Consider the following 16936-nt stretch of genomic DNA (forward strand, 5'->3'; position numbering starts at 1 on the left):
AATAACCTAAAAAATTCACAGTTATGAAAGAAAATCACAGGCTAACTCATCCCACCTACGATCACTACACTGAATCACCCTGCTGGCTCTCAGGGACATCCCTTTTCATAGAAAAACATAAAAAAAATTTATGGCACAGTAGGAGGCTATTCAGCCCATCATGTCTGTGATGGCTGATAGAGTTATCCAGCCTAACCTCATTGTCCAGCTCTTGGTCCGTAGCCCTGTAGGTTACAGCACTTTATTCTAGTGTATTTTTTTATGTGATGAGGATTTCTACCTCTACCACCCTCTCAGGTGGTGAGTTCCAGAACCCCATCACCCTGTGGGTTTAAGAATTTCTCCTTAGATCCCATCTAAACCTTCTACCAATTACTTTAAATCTATGCCCTTTGGTTATTTACCTCTCTGCTAATGAAAATAGGTCCTTCCTATCCACTCTTTCAAGGCCCCTCATAATTTTATACACCTCAATTGAATCTCCCCTCAGCTTCCCTGTTCCAAAGAAAACATCCCAGCCTATCCAATCTTTCCTCATAGCTAAACTTCTCCAGTTCTGGCAACAAACCCATAAATCTCGCTGTGGTCATGCTGTGTTCTATACAGTTCTAGCATTGAACACCTTCATTAGTTATCGAAGTATTGGAGATGGGGCCAGGGGAGGAAAGACTGTTTAACTGACAGTCAACAATCACCCAGTCAGTTCATGGGATGTTTTCATTTTCCATTTGCCCTTGAGGAGGATGGAATACCTTAAGGATTGACGTGTTGGGCGAGCAATGGTGGGAGTGTGGAGGCAGAGTTGTTGGAGGTCATGTGATGAGACCTCCCAGGAATAGGTCCAAGCAGGGTTAGCAATCCCCTATTCTCTGATAGCCATCCTGCACGCCGGGGAGTTGATTATGACTGGGAGCAAGTTACAAACGATCTTACTTTTTTGTAGCAGACTGGCTGCTTTTCGGTCCTGTAACCATAACGAGTGTGGAGTTAACTGTGTTTGCCTCTGTATCTGTTGACGTAACAAGCAGGGGAGTTATAGTGTATTTTGTGAATGTGAGAATACAGGTGGTCAAGAAGTGGTGCTTAAACCAATGTTTTCAAATCAGCTAATTTATCATTTATTTTCCTTTTTTTAAATGGCTAATTGGTTGTGAATATTCTACACAGATCAAACAGAATGTTTGTTTTATGTCAGTGGCTCAGTTGGTAGGACTCTCACCCAAACCAGAAGATCATGGGTTTGATTCATGCTGTAGGCTGACACATCAATGTAGTAATGAGGGAGCGTTACATTGTTAGTAGTGCTGTCTTTTTAGACGGGATATTAAAACAAGACCCTATCAAGTTAATGTAAAAGATGCTGAGGCACTATTTGAATTCTCCTGGTGTCCGAGCCAACATTCATCCCTGACTGACACTTCCAAAAGCAGATTAAGTGGTCATTCATTTCATTTGCCATTTGTGGGATCTTGCTATGTTCAAGATGGCAGCCATATTTCCTACACATCAACAGTGATCACAGCTATCGGAGAGTTCTATCATTGGGAAAATGCTAGAATCCATTATTAAAGAAGTAAATTCTTTAATAAAAGAAGAACATTTAAAAAATCATAATGCAATCAGGCAGAGCCAACGTGGTTTTATGAAAGGGAAATCGTGTTTGACAAAATTAGTATAGTTCTTTGAGGATGTAACAAGTAAGGTGATAAAGGAAACCAGTAGATGTAGTCATAGAGAGATACAGCACTGAAACAGGCCCTTTGGCCCACTGAGTCTGTGCTGACCAACAATCACCCATTTTTTTTTTAATATACTAATCCTACATTAATCCCATATTCCCTACCACATCCCCACAACTCTGCTACCTACACTAGGGGCAATTTATAATGGCCAATTTACCTATCAACCTGCAAGTCTTTGGCTGTGTGGAAACCCACACAGTCACAGGGAGAACTTACAAACGCTGTACGGGCAATTCCCAGAACTGAACCCTGGTCGCTGGGGCTGTGAGACTGCGGTGCTAACCACTGCGCCACTGTGCCGCTCCACATAGTAATACACATAGTGTATTTGGATTTCCAAAAGGCATTTTATAAGGTGCCATATAAAAGGTTTCTACACAAGATAGGAGCTCATGGTGTTGGGGGTAATATATTAACATGGATAGAGGATTGGTTCACTAACAGGAAACAGAAAGTCCGGATAAATGGGGCATTTTCAGGTTGGCAAACTGTAACTAGTGGATCAAAAGGATCAATGCTGGGGCCTCAACTATTTATGATCTATATTAATGACTTGGATGAAGGGACTGAGTGTATTGTAACCAAATTTATGGATGATACAAAGATAGGTAGGAAAGCAAGTCGCATGGAAGACACAAAGGGTCTCCAAAGAGATATAAATAGATTAAATGAATGGGCAAAAATTTGGCAGATGGAGTATAATGTGGGAAAATGTGAGGTTATCCACTTTGGGAAGAATAAAAAAGCCGAATATTTTTTACATGGAGAGAAACTGTAGAATGCTGCAATACAGAGAGATCTGGGTGTCTTTGTACATGATTCACTAAACGCTAGCATGCAGGTACAGCAAGTAATTAGAAAGGCAAATGGAATGTTGGCATTTATTGCAAGGGGGATGGAATATAAAAGTAGGGAAGTCTTGCTACAACTGTACAGGGCATTGGTGAGGCCACACCTAGAATACCACATGCAGTTTTGGTCTCCTTATTTAAGGAGGAATATACTTGCATTGGAAGCAGTTCAGAGAAGGTTCACTAAGCTGGTTCCTGGGATGAAGGGGTTGTCTTATGAGGAAAGGTTGAGCAGGTTGGGCCTATACTCATTGGAGCTTAGAAGAATGGGAGGTGACCTTATTGAAACATATAAGATTCTGAGGGGGTTTGACAGGGTAGACGCTGAGAGGATGTGGGGAAAATCTAGAACTTGGAGGCACAGTTTCAAAATAAGGAGTCTCCCATTTAAGACAGAGATGAGGAGGAATTTCTTCTCACGGAGGGTCGTTAATGTTGGAATTCTCTTTCCCAGAGAGCAGTGGAGGCTTGGTCAATGAATATATTCAAGGCTGAGTTAGACAGATTTTTGATCTAAAGGGGGAGTCGAGGGTTATGGGGACAGGCAGGAAAGCGGACACAAACAGATCTTATTGAATGGTGGAGCAGGCTCAAGGGGCCGAATGGCCTACTCCTGCTCCTATTTCTTAATTTCAGTCGCAAGAACATAATAACATATGGTGTGGTATTTATGGACAAGAGAAAGGGCTGTAGAGCAGAACTGTGTGAAAAGAAACGAAGCCTGTTTCACAAAAGGTTAATGCAATCATGTAGAAGCCAGCTTTTAAATGTGACTATAGGGGTTTGAGAAATTAATCAGCATTAGTGTAGCATTCCTATTGAAAGTTTGTAATGCCGAAGAATGTGTCAGTCAAGAGATCAGATTCCAGGTATCCTTGATAGCTTCTAGTCATTGACACAACACACACCTGTGTGGTCTTTTATTTGACCTCTAAACAAAGTTTTGAAAAGACTTTGACATTTCCTTGTATAAGCAAGTTTGGAATTGGGTGTGATATGCTAAGAAAGACTTCAGGAGGACAACCTACAGTTAAGCTATGTCCCTTTCAAATAAACTTCCCTTACACAATACGTGTTGAGTTTATAGTGGTGGTTTACGCCCAGTGGTTTGTGCTACTAATGGAACTTTTTTTCCCACCTGAATTGTTGCAATGCACAAACACCACTCTCATTGTGTCAAAAAATGCCTCAAGGTCCAATCTGTTTAGCCCATGTGCAATCAGAAATCTTATTGCTTCTGGATATTTGCTAATGTTAAAATGTGACAACTCTCAACTAGAAGGTATGAACCATCCGACACAAAAGCCGTCAAACACCCAGGATCATCTGATGATGCGCCATCTCTGCCAATCTTTAGGGCTCTGCTGCTTTGTGTCATAAAGTAAGTGGACAAATCTTATGCCCTACTAAAAGCATTTATATCGAAAAACAGGGCAGCACAGTGGCGCAGTGGTTAGCACCGCAGCCTCACAGCTCCAGCGACCCGGTTTCAATTCTGGGTACTGCCTGTGTGGAGTTTGCAAGTTCTCCCTGTGTCTGCGTGGGTTTCCTCCGGGTGCTCCGGTTTCCTCCCACAAGCCAAAAGACTTGCAGATTGGTAGGTAAATTGGCCATTATAAATTGCCCCTCGTATAGGTAGGTGGTAGGGAAATATAGGGACAGGTGGGGATGTGGTAGGAATATGGGATTAGTGTAGGATTAGTATAAATGGGTGGTTGATGGTCGGCACAGACCCAGTGGGTCGAAGGGCCTGTTTCAGTGCTGTATCTCTAAACTAAACTAAACTAAAACTAAAATACTGCAGATGCTGAAAATTTTAAATAAAAAGAGAAAATGCTGGAAATACTCAGCAGGTCTGGCAGTATCTGTGGTTAGAGAGAGAGTTAACATTACAGGTCTGTGACCTTTCATCGTGTTCTGATAGTATGCAGAAGAGCAAGTTTCATTGGCAGACTGATCTTTTTAAAATCTCCTTTACTCATTCCATCCTTCCTTGTAATATGATTTGCTGGCTTGAGGAGAGGGGTAAAGGGAGAAAATTGAATGAAGGGATATCTCGGCTCAAGAAGCGAACTGCATTCCGCATATTGGCTCTGATATTCCGCAGGGATTCTGGAGGGAGACTGGCTGGAAATCTAAGGGAAATAGTGTAAATGGCTGAAAATAACTAAGCCTGTGTTGGGAGAACAGTAGAACCCTCAGAGAATTTCTGGACCATTTGTACGTGGATCTTTCATATGAGTAGATGGTTTATAACCGAAGAAAACACATTCATATTGTGACTCATAACTCATGCCTGCAGTTCTCCTGCAACATGTGACCATAATAATCAGTCATTTAATTAGCCGACACCACTGCTCCTTTTCTTCTGAGTGATGTATGAATGCTATAAAGTTAATAGTGAGCACATTGGTTTACGTTTCCCTGTTGTCCTACCTCTTTTTGCTGTCATGTACTTTTATTTTAGTTCAATAATTTGAGTTACCCTGTCTCATAACCATGTTGGACATTGCACTAGTATTGCTTTGTCCAATTTAAAAAGTTATAATATGCGGGTATGTCAAATGATGGGCATCCTTCGTTTCAATTCCTTTCATGGTCTCTCTCTCTCCCTCTCTATCTCTGTAACCTCCACCCGCCCGACAACCCTTCGAGATCACTGCTCTCCTCCAATTCCGGTCTCTTGCAGGTGATACAAAACTTGGAAACATTTTGAACTGTGAGGAGGATAGTGTAGAACTTTGAAAGGGCGTAGATAGATTGGTGGAATGGGCGGCAGATGAATTTTAATACTGGGAAGTGTGAAGTGATTCAATTTGGTAGGAAGAATGCAGAGAGACAATATAAAATAAAGGGTACAATTCTAAAGGGGGTGCAGGAGCAGAGGGACCTGGGTGTATATGTGCATAAATCACTGAAGGTGGCAGGACAGGGTGAGAAAGCAGTTAATAGAGCATACAGCATCCTAGACATCATTAATAGGGGCATAGAGTACAAAAGCGAGGAAGTTATGTTAAACTTGTATAGAACACTGGTTCGGCCTCAACTGGAGTATTGCGTCCAGTTCTGAGTGCCACACCTTACGAAAGATATGAAGGCAGTGGAGAGAGTGTAGAAAAGATTCATGAGAATGGTTCCAGCGATGAGAAACTTCAGTTCTCTGGATAGATTGGAGAAGTTGGGACTGTTTTCCTTTAAGAGAAGGTTGAGAGGATATTTGATTGTGGTGTTCAAAATTATGAGGGGTCTGGACAGGGTAGATAACTGTTCCCATTGGTGGAGGGATCGAGAACAAGAGGGCACAGATTTAAGGTAGTTGGCAAACGAAACAATGGAAACATGAGGAAAACTTTTTCACACCGCGAGTGTTGGATCCGGTTGCACTGCCTGAGAGTGTGGTGGAGGCAGGTTCAATCGAGACATTCAAGAGGGAATTGGATTGTTATCTGAAAAGGAAGAATGTTCAGGGCTACAGGGAGAAGACCGGGGAGAGAGACTAGGTAAATTGTTCTTTCGGAGAGCCGGTGCAGACATGACAGGCCGAATGCCCTCCTTCTGTGCTGTAATGATTCTGTGATCTCCGATTTTAATTTCTCCACCATTGGCAGCCATGTCTTCAGCTCTGGAATTCTCTCCCTAAACCTTTCTGCCTCTTTACCTCTCCTGCTTTATGTCCTTTCTTAAAACCTTTGGCCATGCATGTGGTCATCTGTCCCTGTATCTCTTTATATAGCTCGGTGTCAAATTTTGTTTGATAACGCTACTGTGAAGCATCTTGGGATGTTTTTACTATGTTAAAGGTGGCTATATAAATGCAAGTTGTTGTTTATTAAATCAATATATGTGAGTTTGGAAAGTTACTGCTCTTGGCTGCTGCGCTGTTCTTTCACCTAAGAATATGTCCTCTATGCCAGCAGTAAAAGACATATGGATCATTCAATCCAATTTCTTGCAGACATGAATTGCCCTAATTTGGCATTCTGCGAGGCCACAAGGAAATCTGGCTTTCAAGATAGAAAAACTTACACTGTTGCAATAGTAGAAGCTCCTCTGTCTTATGGTCAAAGAATACTCTTGGCACAGAGTTGAGCAACAATACCAGGTGTCTTTAGCAGCCCAGGTTATCTGTTTTATCTGCTTCACCATTTACACTACAGCACTGCCATGCCTTTCAGGCAGACATATTGAGGGACCATTAGAGCACGTCAGGAAAATAAACATGTGACAGCGAATGTGTTTTATAGAATGATACGGCACCGAAGGAGGGCCGTTGTGTCTGTGCTAGCTCTTTGAAAAATAAACATTAGTCAGAACACCAGGCATATCTCCCCTGCTGTTCAAAATAATACCATAGGATCCACCTGAGAGAGCAGATGGGCACTTGATTTAACACCTCATTCAAAAGATTGCACCTGAGACTGTGCAACACTCTATCAGCACTGCACTGAGAGTGGCAGCCTGGATTTTTATGCTTAAGTTCCTGGAATGAAACTTGAACCTACAGCCTTCTGACTCAGAGCGAAGAATGCTGCCCACTGCATCACAGCTAGTGCTGTTAATATCGGAGGATAGTCTTATATATGAAAAGGTGAGGACTTCAAAAAGAGCGTAGCTCAAACCTAAAGTCCTCTTGAGGGATGCTGCTGAGGCCCGAGAAAACCCATCGTGATGCGAACACTTTGATTTTGGAATTGATGAGGAATATTTTCTTACTTGTTTGACCCCATGGATGCAAAAAGGGGGAAGAATTTGTAAGAGGGACTTTTTTTTTGTGAAAAACACGTGTGTGTGTGTGTGTGTGTGTGTGATCAACAAGCTCGAGTTGTCAGCAATTGTATTCGAAAACCTTTAAATTGCTGTTGTATTTTGAGTTCTTGCTCCAGACCATCACAAAGGAAGATTTAAGAATGTTTAATGCCTGCTGCCTATGTGAAACTCCATAACTATATCAGCAGGGAGGACGCATCGTCATGACATTAAGGCACCACATCCTGCGCCAGTACCGTTTCTTCCTGCAGTGATTCACTCGGATTTGGTAGACACTTTCGACTGGCCTGATATGGCATCTATGATAAGGTCGAGGTTTGATGACACAGTGCCAATCTTCTGATTGCCACCCTCTAAATAATGGAGGCCCGGAATTCTTCAGTAAAAATGTGTAATTCTCAAGTGTAAGCATTGCAGCAGTCAGGACAATGTTGGGACAATGCTCCGAAACCTGCTTATGCAGCCTAGCTGGTTAGATTAGCTCAGTCTGCAGTTTAGGATTCAGGTAAAAAGTTGTTTATCCCAGTTTGTTGGTTTATCACTAAATGTTAAGTTAATACCCATAATATAAAACATATCCATTCATTGCAGTATTAAGTAAGGGGGCTATCTCAGTCATTGCAGCCCATGGGTTTGCAGAAAGTTTCAGTTTTTCTTTTTCTTCAGAGCAAGAGGAGACCATTCAGCCCCTCGAGCCTATGGCTGATCTGTACCTCAACTCCATTTTCTTGCTCTTGCTTGATACCCTTACTTAACAAATATCTATTTCGCTCAGTCTTGAAAGGTCTGTTCGAGTGGGAGAGAGTTCCATATTTCTACCACATTTGTGCCATCCTCCATCGCCCAATCCAATGAGAAATGGGCAAAGGAGAGAGGAAAGCATATGACATAGGGCTCTCTGGAGAATACTATACGCCAGGGATAGGGGGGTTAAGGGCTAGAATGTTGTGTTAGGACTGATTCGAAGCATCTGAAGAAGTTAAACTCCGAGGAAAATGGTACGAACATAAGATACCAGAGGACTTTGCAGTCTTCTCTTATGCTCAGAACCTCTATACCTATGGCTGTTAAGGTCACCATTACATAGAACATTTCAGTTAGCTCATAGTATCATACAACTTAGCACTCTAGACACTTACAGCACTGCCCTGTCAATGTAGCTTGTGGATGGTAGCAGTGCTGTAATGTTAAGGGGCCAATTCGAAAGGGGTTCACAACCTTTTTGCTTCTGAGGGCCCCCCCGCTTTCTGTTATAAATATTCCACGGGCCCCCTATAACACATGCATGCATGAGCAGTGAAGCTCAGTTACTGATCATTCATTGAACTGAATGGTTGTGATGCTCAAGCGCAGCTTTAAAAATTCATTGGAGAGAACGGCTTAGGCAGATTGCACAAGGGATGCAATCTACACATTCTCTGGTTATTTTTGGCAGACTCCTTGATACCTTCTCACGGACCCCTAGGGGGCCGCAGACTCCTGGTTGAGAACCTCTGTCTTAGAGTACGTCAGGAAGATGAACTTGTGACAGTGAATATGCTTTACAGATTGATACAGATTGGAAGGAGGTCACCCGGCCCATCACATCTGTGCCAGCTCTTTGAGAGAGCTCTCTAATTTGTCCTACTCCCCTGTCCTTTCCCCATAGCCCTGCAAACCTTTCCCTATTGAATCTGCTTCCACTAGCCATTCAGGCAGTACATTTCTGGGTCAACAATAACTTGCATTTGTATAGCACCTTTTAACATTGCAGGTTCTACTTTCACTGGAGAGAAGGACTCCTGAACTGGTGATTCACTGCTTTGTGCAGCTGAAAGTGGCTTTGTCTCCATCCTGGCATCATGTACAATAATGGTGTGTCTTCTGGTGGGGTACAATACTAGATGATTCAGATCGCTCTGTGGACAAGTACATAAGAGCAACTATTATTATGATAGTTTGCTACCTCTTCTAAGGCATACTGATGTATCCTTTTAGGATTGCAAGGTTTAATCGCTGTAAACCTATTTGCCTGGGCCCTAAGCTGTGGAATTCCCTCCCTGAACCTCTCTGCCTCTCTACCTCGCTTTCCTCCTTGAAGACAGTCCTTAAAACCCACCTCTTTGGCCAAGATTTTGGTCATCTGACCTAATGTCTCATTATGTGGCTCGGAGTCATAGTTTGTTTTATAATGCTCCTGTAAAGTGCCTTGGGACTTTTATTACCTTAAAGGTGCTATATAAATATAAGTTGTTGTTGTAAACAAGTACAACCTGAGGTCAGCTAGAAGGAAATTGCTCTCGGGCAGAACCTGAAGTCGACCGGAGGATGTCTTTTTCTCGGGAGACATTTCTTTGAAAATTGGCAGGTGGTTATAAATTCTGACCCCTCCCCAAGGTCAGAAGAAGTCGACTCCTCCTGCTCTTTTTTTCTTTCTGTTTGAAGGTGTGACACAGAAATTTGCCCATTTGATGAAATGTGATGGGGATGGTCTGTTTGAGCTTAAACTCCCTTGGAAGTACTTCAAGGCATATCATCCATAAGGCAGGCCATGATGGATGACTGTGTGGTTTCTAGAGCTTATTGCAAACTACACTTTTTCTCTGCTAAGATGCATTGAAAGGCGAGGAGTGAAGCCATTTGCTGAGGTGGCTGGCAGATATATAAGCTGTATTCCTCCCCAAAGATTTTCCAGTGTCAAACAATCCCACAATAGGTTCTTTTGCTGGTGTTGGCATTAACGATCTCCTATGGTCCAATTAGAAGCAAGCCTTGCTTTCGCTCTGTTGTAGCTTAGAATTTTTTTCCCTAAACTCCCGTCAGGTTCAGTTGACAGTCTCGTACCAGACTGGCTTTCCTGTCTCAGGGTTATGAGGTCGTACAGCAAAGACCCACATTGCAGTCCTCCTGATTGTTAGCTTATCTGTTACTAATCTGTACATTGATGAAATGTGTCTTTTAGACTTTTTAGCTAGGACTCTGATATTTCCTCTCTGGTGGGGAGTTTGATATTTTTCTTTTAAAACAGGGGTCAAGGGGCCCATTTCCTGATAAATAGTAAACTAATAATTGATCTACTGTGAGTTATTCAACATGTTAAACTTCACAAAACTCTGGTTAGCATATGGTTACTGAGAGCAATATTTCAGCATTCCCATGTATTTATCTTTTTATATTCTGAGAGAAATGATTCAGTTAAGAGACTCAATTGTCAGCAAATGTTCCTGTCCCCTCACTTAACTCTGACGCACCAATAGTACATTGAGCCCATAACAGAGAAACAGGCCATTTGGCCCAACTGATCCATGCTCCTTATGAGTTTCCTACCATTTTTTATCTCACCCTACCAACATATCCTTCTGTTCCTTTCTCCCCTAATGTGTCATAGAGAGATACAGCACTGAAACAGACCTTTTGACCCACCATGCTGACCATTAACCACCCATTTATACTAATCCAATATATTAAACCCATTTTTCCTCTCTCACATCCATACCTTCCCTCAATTCTTCTACCACCTACCTACACTAGGGGCAATTATTTTACAATGGCCAATTTACCTATCAACCTGCAAGTCTTTGGCATGTGGGAGGAAACCCACACGGTCACAGGGAGAACTTGCAAACTCTGCACAGGCAGTATCCAGAACCAAACCCAGGTTGCTGGAGCTGTGAGGCTGCGGTGCTAGCCACTGTGCCACCCCTTATCTAATTTCCCTGTTTACTGATATTGTCCTTTGTATTTGTTTTGTGAGTTTGTTAGGATAGTCCTGGAGCCTCCAGGAATTAACTATCAATCTCCTGGACAGTGCTATGAGCAACTTGAGAGTAAAATCATAGGAGCATTTAAAAAAAAAAGTGTTATGCTCACTCTCTTTTGAACACTATCGTTTATTTGTTATAAAATTATTGGAAATGGGAAAAAGGCTGTTTGACCGGGTTGGGCGGTTGGAGGTGAGAGGTCATATACTGCAGTACAAAACCCAGTGACAACAAATCCCATGAACTTTATACTTGGAAAACGTCAGTGTTTTCACATATGGCCTGTTTCTCTGTTATGGGCTCAATGTACTATTGGTGCGTCAGAGTTAAGTGAGGGGACAGGAACATTTGCTGACAATTGAGTCTCTTAACTGAATCATTTCTCTCAGAATATAAAAAGATAAATACATGGGAATGCTGAAATATTGCTCTCAGTAACCATATGCTAACCAGAGTTTTGTGAAGTTTAACATGTTGAATAACTCACAGTAGATCAATTATTAGTTTACTATTTATCAGGAAATGGGCCCCTTGACCCCTGTTTTAAAAGAAAAATATCAAACTCCCCACCAGAGAGGAAATATCAGAGTCCTAGCTAAAAAGTCTAAAAGACACATTTCATCAACGTACAGATTAGTAACAGATAAGCTAACAATCAGGAGGACTGCAATGTGGGTCTTTGCTGTATGACCTCATAACCCTGAGACAGGAAAGCCAGTCTGGTACGAGACTGTCAACTGAACCTGACGGGAGTTTAGGGAAAAAAATTCTAAGCTACAACAGAGCGAAAGCAAGGCTTGCTTCTAATTGGACCATAGGAGATCGTTAATGCCAACACCAGCAAAAGAACCTATTGTGGGATTGTTTGACACTGGAAAATCTTTGGGGAGGAATACAGCTTATATATCTGCCAGCCACCTCAGCAAATGGCTTCACTCCTCGCCTTTCAATGCATCTTAGCAGAGAAAAAGTGTAGTTTGCAATAAGCTCTAGAAACCACACAGTCATCCATCATGGCCTGCCTTATGGATGATATGCCTTGAAGTACTTCCAAAGGAGTTTAAGCTCAAACAGACCATCCCCATCACATTTCATCAAATGGGCAAATTTCTGTGTCACACCTTCAAACAGAAAGAAAAAAAGAGCAGGAGGAGTCGACTTCTTCTGACCTTGGGGAGGGGTCAGAATTTATAACCACCTGCCAATTTTCAAAGAAATGTCTCCCGAGAAAAAGACATCCTCCGGTCGACTTCAGGTTCTGCCCGAGAGCAATTTCCTTCTAGCTGACCTCAGATTGTACTTGTTTACAACAACAACTTATATTTATATAGCACCTTTAAGGTAATAAAAGTCCCAAGGCACTTTACAGGAGCATTATAAAACAAAATATGACTCTGAGCCACATAATGAGACATTAGGTCAGATGACCAAAATCTTGGCCAAAGAGGTGGGTTTTAAGGAATGTCTTCAAGGAGGAAAGCGAGGTAGAGAGGCAGAGAGGTTCAGGGAGGGAATTCCACAGCTTAGGGCCCAGGCAAATAGGTTTACAGCGATTAAACCTTGCAATCCTAAAAGGATACATCAGTATGCCTTAGAAGAGGTAGCAAACTATCATAATAATAGTTGCTCTTATGTACTTGTCCACAGAGCGATCTGATTCATCTAGTATTGTACCCCACCAGAAGACACACCATTATTGTACATGATGCCAGGATGGAGACAAAGCCACTTTCAGCTGCACAAAGCAGTGAATCACCAGCTCAGGAGTCCTTCTCTCCAGTGAAAGTAGAACCTGCAATGTTAAAAGGTGCTATACAAATGCAAGTTATTGTTGACCCAGAAATGCACTGCCTGAATGGCTAGTGGAAGCAGATTCAATAGGGAAAGGTTTGCAGGGCTATGGGGAAAGGATAGGGGAGTAGGACAAATTAGAGAGCTCTCTCAAAGAGCTGGCACAGATGTGATGGGCCGGGTGACCTCCTTCCAATCTGTATCAATCTGTAAAGCATATTCACTGTCACAAGTTCATCTTCCTGACGTACTCTAAGACAGAGGTTCTCAACCAGGAGTCTGCGGCCCCCTAGGGGTCCGTGAGAAGGTATCAAGGAGTCTGCCAAAAATAACCAGAGAATGTGTAGATTGCATCCCTTGTGCAATCTGCCTAAGCCGTTCTCTCCAATGAATTTTTAAAGCTGCGCTTGAGCATCACAACCATTCAGTTCAATGAATGATCAGTAACTGAGCTTCACTGCTCATGCATGCATGTGTTATAGGGGGCCCGTGGAATATTTATAACAGAAAGCGGGGGGGCCCTCAGAAGCAAAAAGGTTGTGAACCCCTTTCGAATTGGCCCCTTAACATTACAGCACTGCTACCATCCACAAGCTACATTGACAGGGCAGTGCTGTAAGTGTCTAGAGTGCTAAGTTGTATGATACTATGAGCTAACTGAAATGTTCTATGTAATGGTGACCTTAACAGCCATAGGTATAGAGGTTCTGAGCATAAGAGAAGACTGCAAAGTCCTCTGGTATCTTGTGTTCGTACCATTTTCCTCGGAGTTTAACCTCTTCAGATGCTTCGAATCAGTCCTAACACAACATTCTAGCCCTTAACCCCCCTATCCCTGGCGTATAGTATTCAAACTGTATGAATAAAAAGTGAAAGATGCAGATAATTTGAAACAGAGTGAAAAAAATTCTGGAAACAAGTCAGGCAGCATCTATGGAGAGAAAAGACAAGTCAGTGTTTCAGATGTCGACCCTTCTTCAGAACTGGGACGCACACACACACACATACACATACATGCCCACACCCACACACTCATCTCACACACACACACACACACCCACCCACACACTCTCACACACCCACATACATACCCACACTCACATACACACTCTCACCTACACTCACTCACACCCACCCACATACCCATGCATAGACTCACACACAAATGCACCCACACACTCACACTGACACCCACACCCACCCACTCACATCCACACATACCCAAACCCACCCAGACTCACCCATACCCACACACCTACTCACACTCCCACCCACGCTCACACCCACACACATATACCCGTCCAGACTCTCACACACAAACCCAATTGTTAAATGGCTGAAATGATATTAAGATGTGACAGTAGGAGGGAGCTTAATAAAAGAAAACTAAGGAGATTTGAGTCACCAATAGGGTTGTCAGCTCTGGTTGGACATATTCCTGGAGGTTTCTTCACATCATCTCCTACCTCTCAACAGCCCCACCCAGTAAAATAGCTTTTTTTCTCCATCTCTATTATTTTAATAACTAATTATCAAAAGTGTTCAAACAAGATCAAATAAGCCTTGATTTTACCACCACTGTGATGTTTCTCCTGGCTTTACTCGCAACGGTGTCATGGACAGTCATCTTCAGTTCCTGGAGATTCCAGGACACCTCAGCAGCCATGTAATCTCCTAAAGCACCAGTAAGAGAAAGAATACTTCAGACAGTTCCTCTCCGAGCCCCCCTCAGGCGATCGAAATCAGTCCAAGAGATCACCTGGACCAAGTGTTATCTGTGAAGACCGATGGACAGACTGAGGTGCTTACCAACGCGGTGACTAACATACATTTGTTTTCTGCAGTGTAGCTGAGAGCACATTGTGAGTAGCGGATACAGATATACCAAGTTGGGAGGAAGTACAAGTAACTTGCTTTCTCACGTGGAGTGTGTTTTGGGACCCTGGGCAATGGTGTGGGAGTGAGCGAGTAAACGACCATTTTATCTCCTATGCTGGGAAGGTGCCATTTACTGTATCCATCCACATGGAAACAATATTGAAAGCACATGCCTAGTGCCACATAAGTTACATAGCAATTAAACTCCTTGTTCTATTTCACTGGGCTGCACTTCCCATACTGCACAGAATTACAGAGGAACTGAAGAGGATTTACAGCACAGAAACAGGCCATTCAGCCCAACTGGTTTATGCCAGTGTTTATACTCCACACAAGCCTCCTCCCACCTCTCTTCATCTCTCCCTACTAACATATCCTTCTATTCCTTTCTCTTGTGTTTATCTAGCTTCCCCTTAAGTGTATTTATGCTGTCTGGTTCAACTATTCCCTGGAGTAGTGAGTTCCACATTCTCACCACTAGGTAAAGAAGTTTCTCCTGGATTCCCTATTGGATTTATTAGTGACTATCTTATATTTATGGCCCCTGCTTTTGGATTACTCTACAAGTGGAAATATGTTCTCCACGTCTATCCTATTGAACCCCTTCATAATTTTAAAGACCTCTATCAGGTCACCCCTCAGTCTTCTCCTTTCTAGAGAAAAAAGCCCAAGCCTGTACAGTCTTTTCTGATAGTTGTAAGTTCTCAGTTCTGGTATCATTCTTGTAAATCTTCTATCTTATCTTTCACCATCAACCCGATACACTTGCGCTCTTTCTACAGATCGGCAACGAGGCTTATAGAAACATTCAGAGGTAAATGTCCATCTTCACCATGCAGGAGTGGAAGAGAACCTGCCCAAATTCAATTTCCCTGGAAGCGACGCAATTCAAAGTGGGCAGCCTCCCCAGTGGGTGGGCAATCTGCTGAGCCAGATTACCACCCTTGCAATGGAGTCAAAAAATGTTAACCCGCCCTCTGACTCCCATCCCATAATCTTCCTCGCTGTGATGGTTAGGCATGCTTGTCAGTGGTAGCTGTGGCTCAGTTGGTTGCACTCTTGCCTCTGCATCCCAAGATTCCACGTTCAAGTCCCACTTTCCCAAAAAATCAAGACTAACACTAGTGCAGTACTGAGGGGCTACTGTATTGTTGGAGGTGCTGCCTCAGATGAGGTGTTAATTTGAGGCCCTGTCTTCTTGCTTGGGAGGATGTAAAAGGTCCCATGGCACTGTTCCAGAGCGTGCTGGCCAATGTTTATCCCTCAATCTACATCACAGAAAACTGATTTTCTAGTCATTATCACATTGCTGTTTGTGGGATCTTGCTGTGTGCATACTGGCTGCTGCGTTTCCTACCTTACAACAGATCAAACAGTACTTCATGGCTGAAAAGCACTTTGAGATGGACGGTGGTCATGAAAGACAGTATATAAATGCAAGGATTTCTCTTCCTTCTTTGCTTTGCAAGTGCTGGCTAGATGCATCTTAGAGACACAATATTACAGCAATGACCACACATTGGCTGTGAAGCACTTTGGAACGTCCTGAGTTCATGACAGGTTCTGGCTAAATGCAAATTCATGTTTTTTTCCCCCTTTTCTAACGGAACTCAATAAAGGATTTCTCCACAGTGATGACATCGTATCTGTTCCTAAGCTGCATATCAAATACAGATGCATAGCATACAGCAGACAGACATAAAATCTTAAAGCAGAATCATAGAATGGTTACAACACAGAAGGAGCCCATTCAGCTTGTTGAGGCTATGCTGGCTTTCTGAAAGAGCAATTTGACTCGTCTCACTCCCCCGCCATCTTCCCATAGCTGTGAAAAATTTTCCCCTAATAAGTGCTTATCCAATTCCCTTTTCAAAGCCATGATTGAATCTGCTGCCACTGTGATCTTCTCGGGACTGGAGCAAGGTTTAGCCCAGTTTGGTAAGAAATATGAGTCAAAGTCTGAGACTGAGGCAGCAAGCTGTTGAACATAATGGAACCTTCTTTATTCTGTTTTACTTCCACGTTCTCTTTCAGCTCCCTCTGTGTGCATGGTAGCCTCAAGTGAACAATATGAACAATGCAATTCTCAAAACACTACATCCACAACCCTTTCAGGCAGTGTATTCCAGATCGTAAACTCTCTCTGTTAAAATTCTTTTTTCTCATG

The 16936-nt window shown here is 42.7% G+C and overlaps 1 protein-coding gene across 12 annotated transcripts in view; it reads left to right on the plus strand.

Annotated features, from left to right (window-relative positions):
• Window positions 1-16936, plus strand: part of bmpr1ba (bone morphogenetic protein receptor, type IBa) — a 471306-nt gene that overhangs the window by 363495 nt on the left and 90875 nt on the right. The window contains exon 1 of one of the 12 annotated variants that reach the window (XM_068046135.1): window positions 12865-12907. The exons of the other annotated variants lie outside the window; for them this stretch is intronic. Coding sequence (XP_067902236.1) covers window positions 12898-12907 — 10 coding nt within the window. The 5' untranslated portion in view covers window positions 12865-12897. Of the gene's footprint in view, window positions 1-12864; window positions 12908-16936 lie in introns of those variants that run through there. 12 annotated transcript variants of the gene reach the window in all.

This window comes from Heterodontus francisci, chromosome 1 (assembly GCF_036365525.1).
Source record: "Heterodontus francisci isolate sHetFra1 chromosome 1, sHetFra1.hap1, whole genome shotgun sequence".
NCBI lineage: Eukaryota > Metazoa > Chordata > Chondrichthyes > Heterodontiformes > Heterodontidae > Heterodontus > Heterodontus francisci.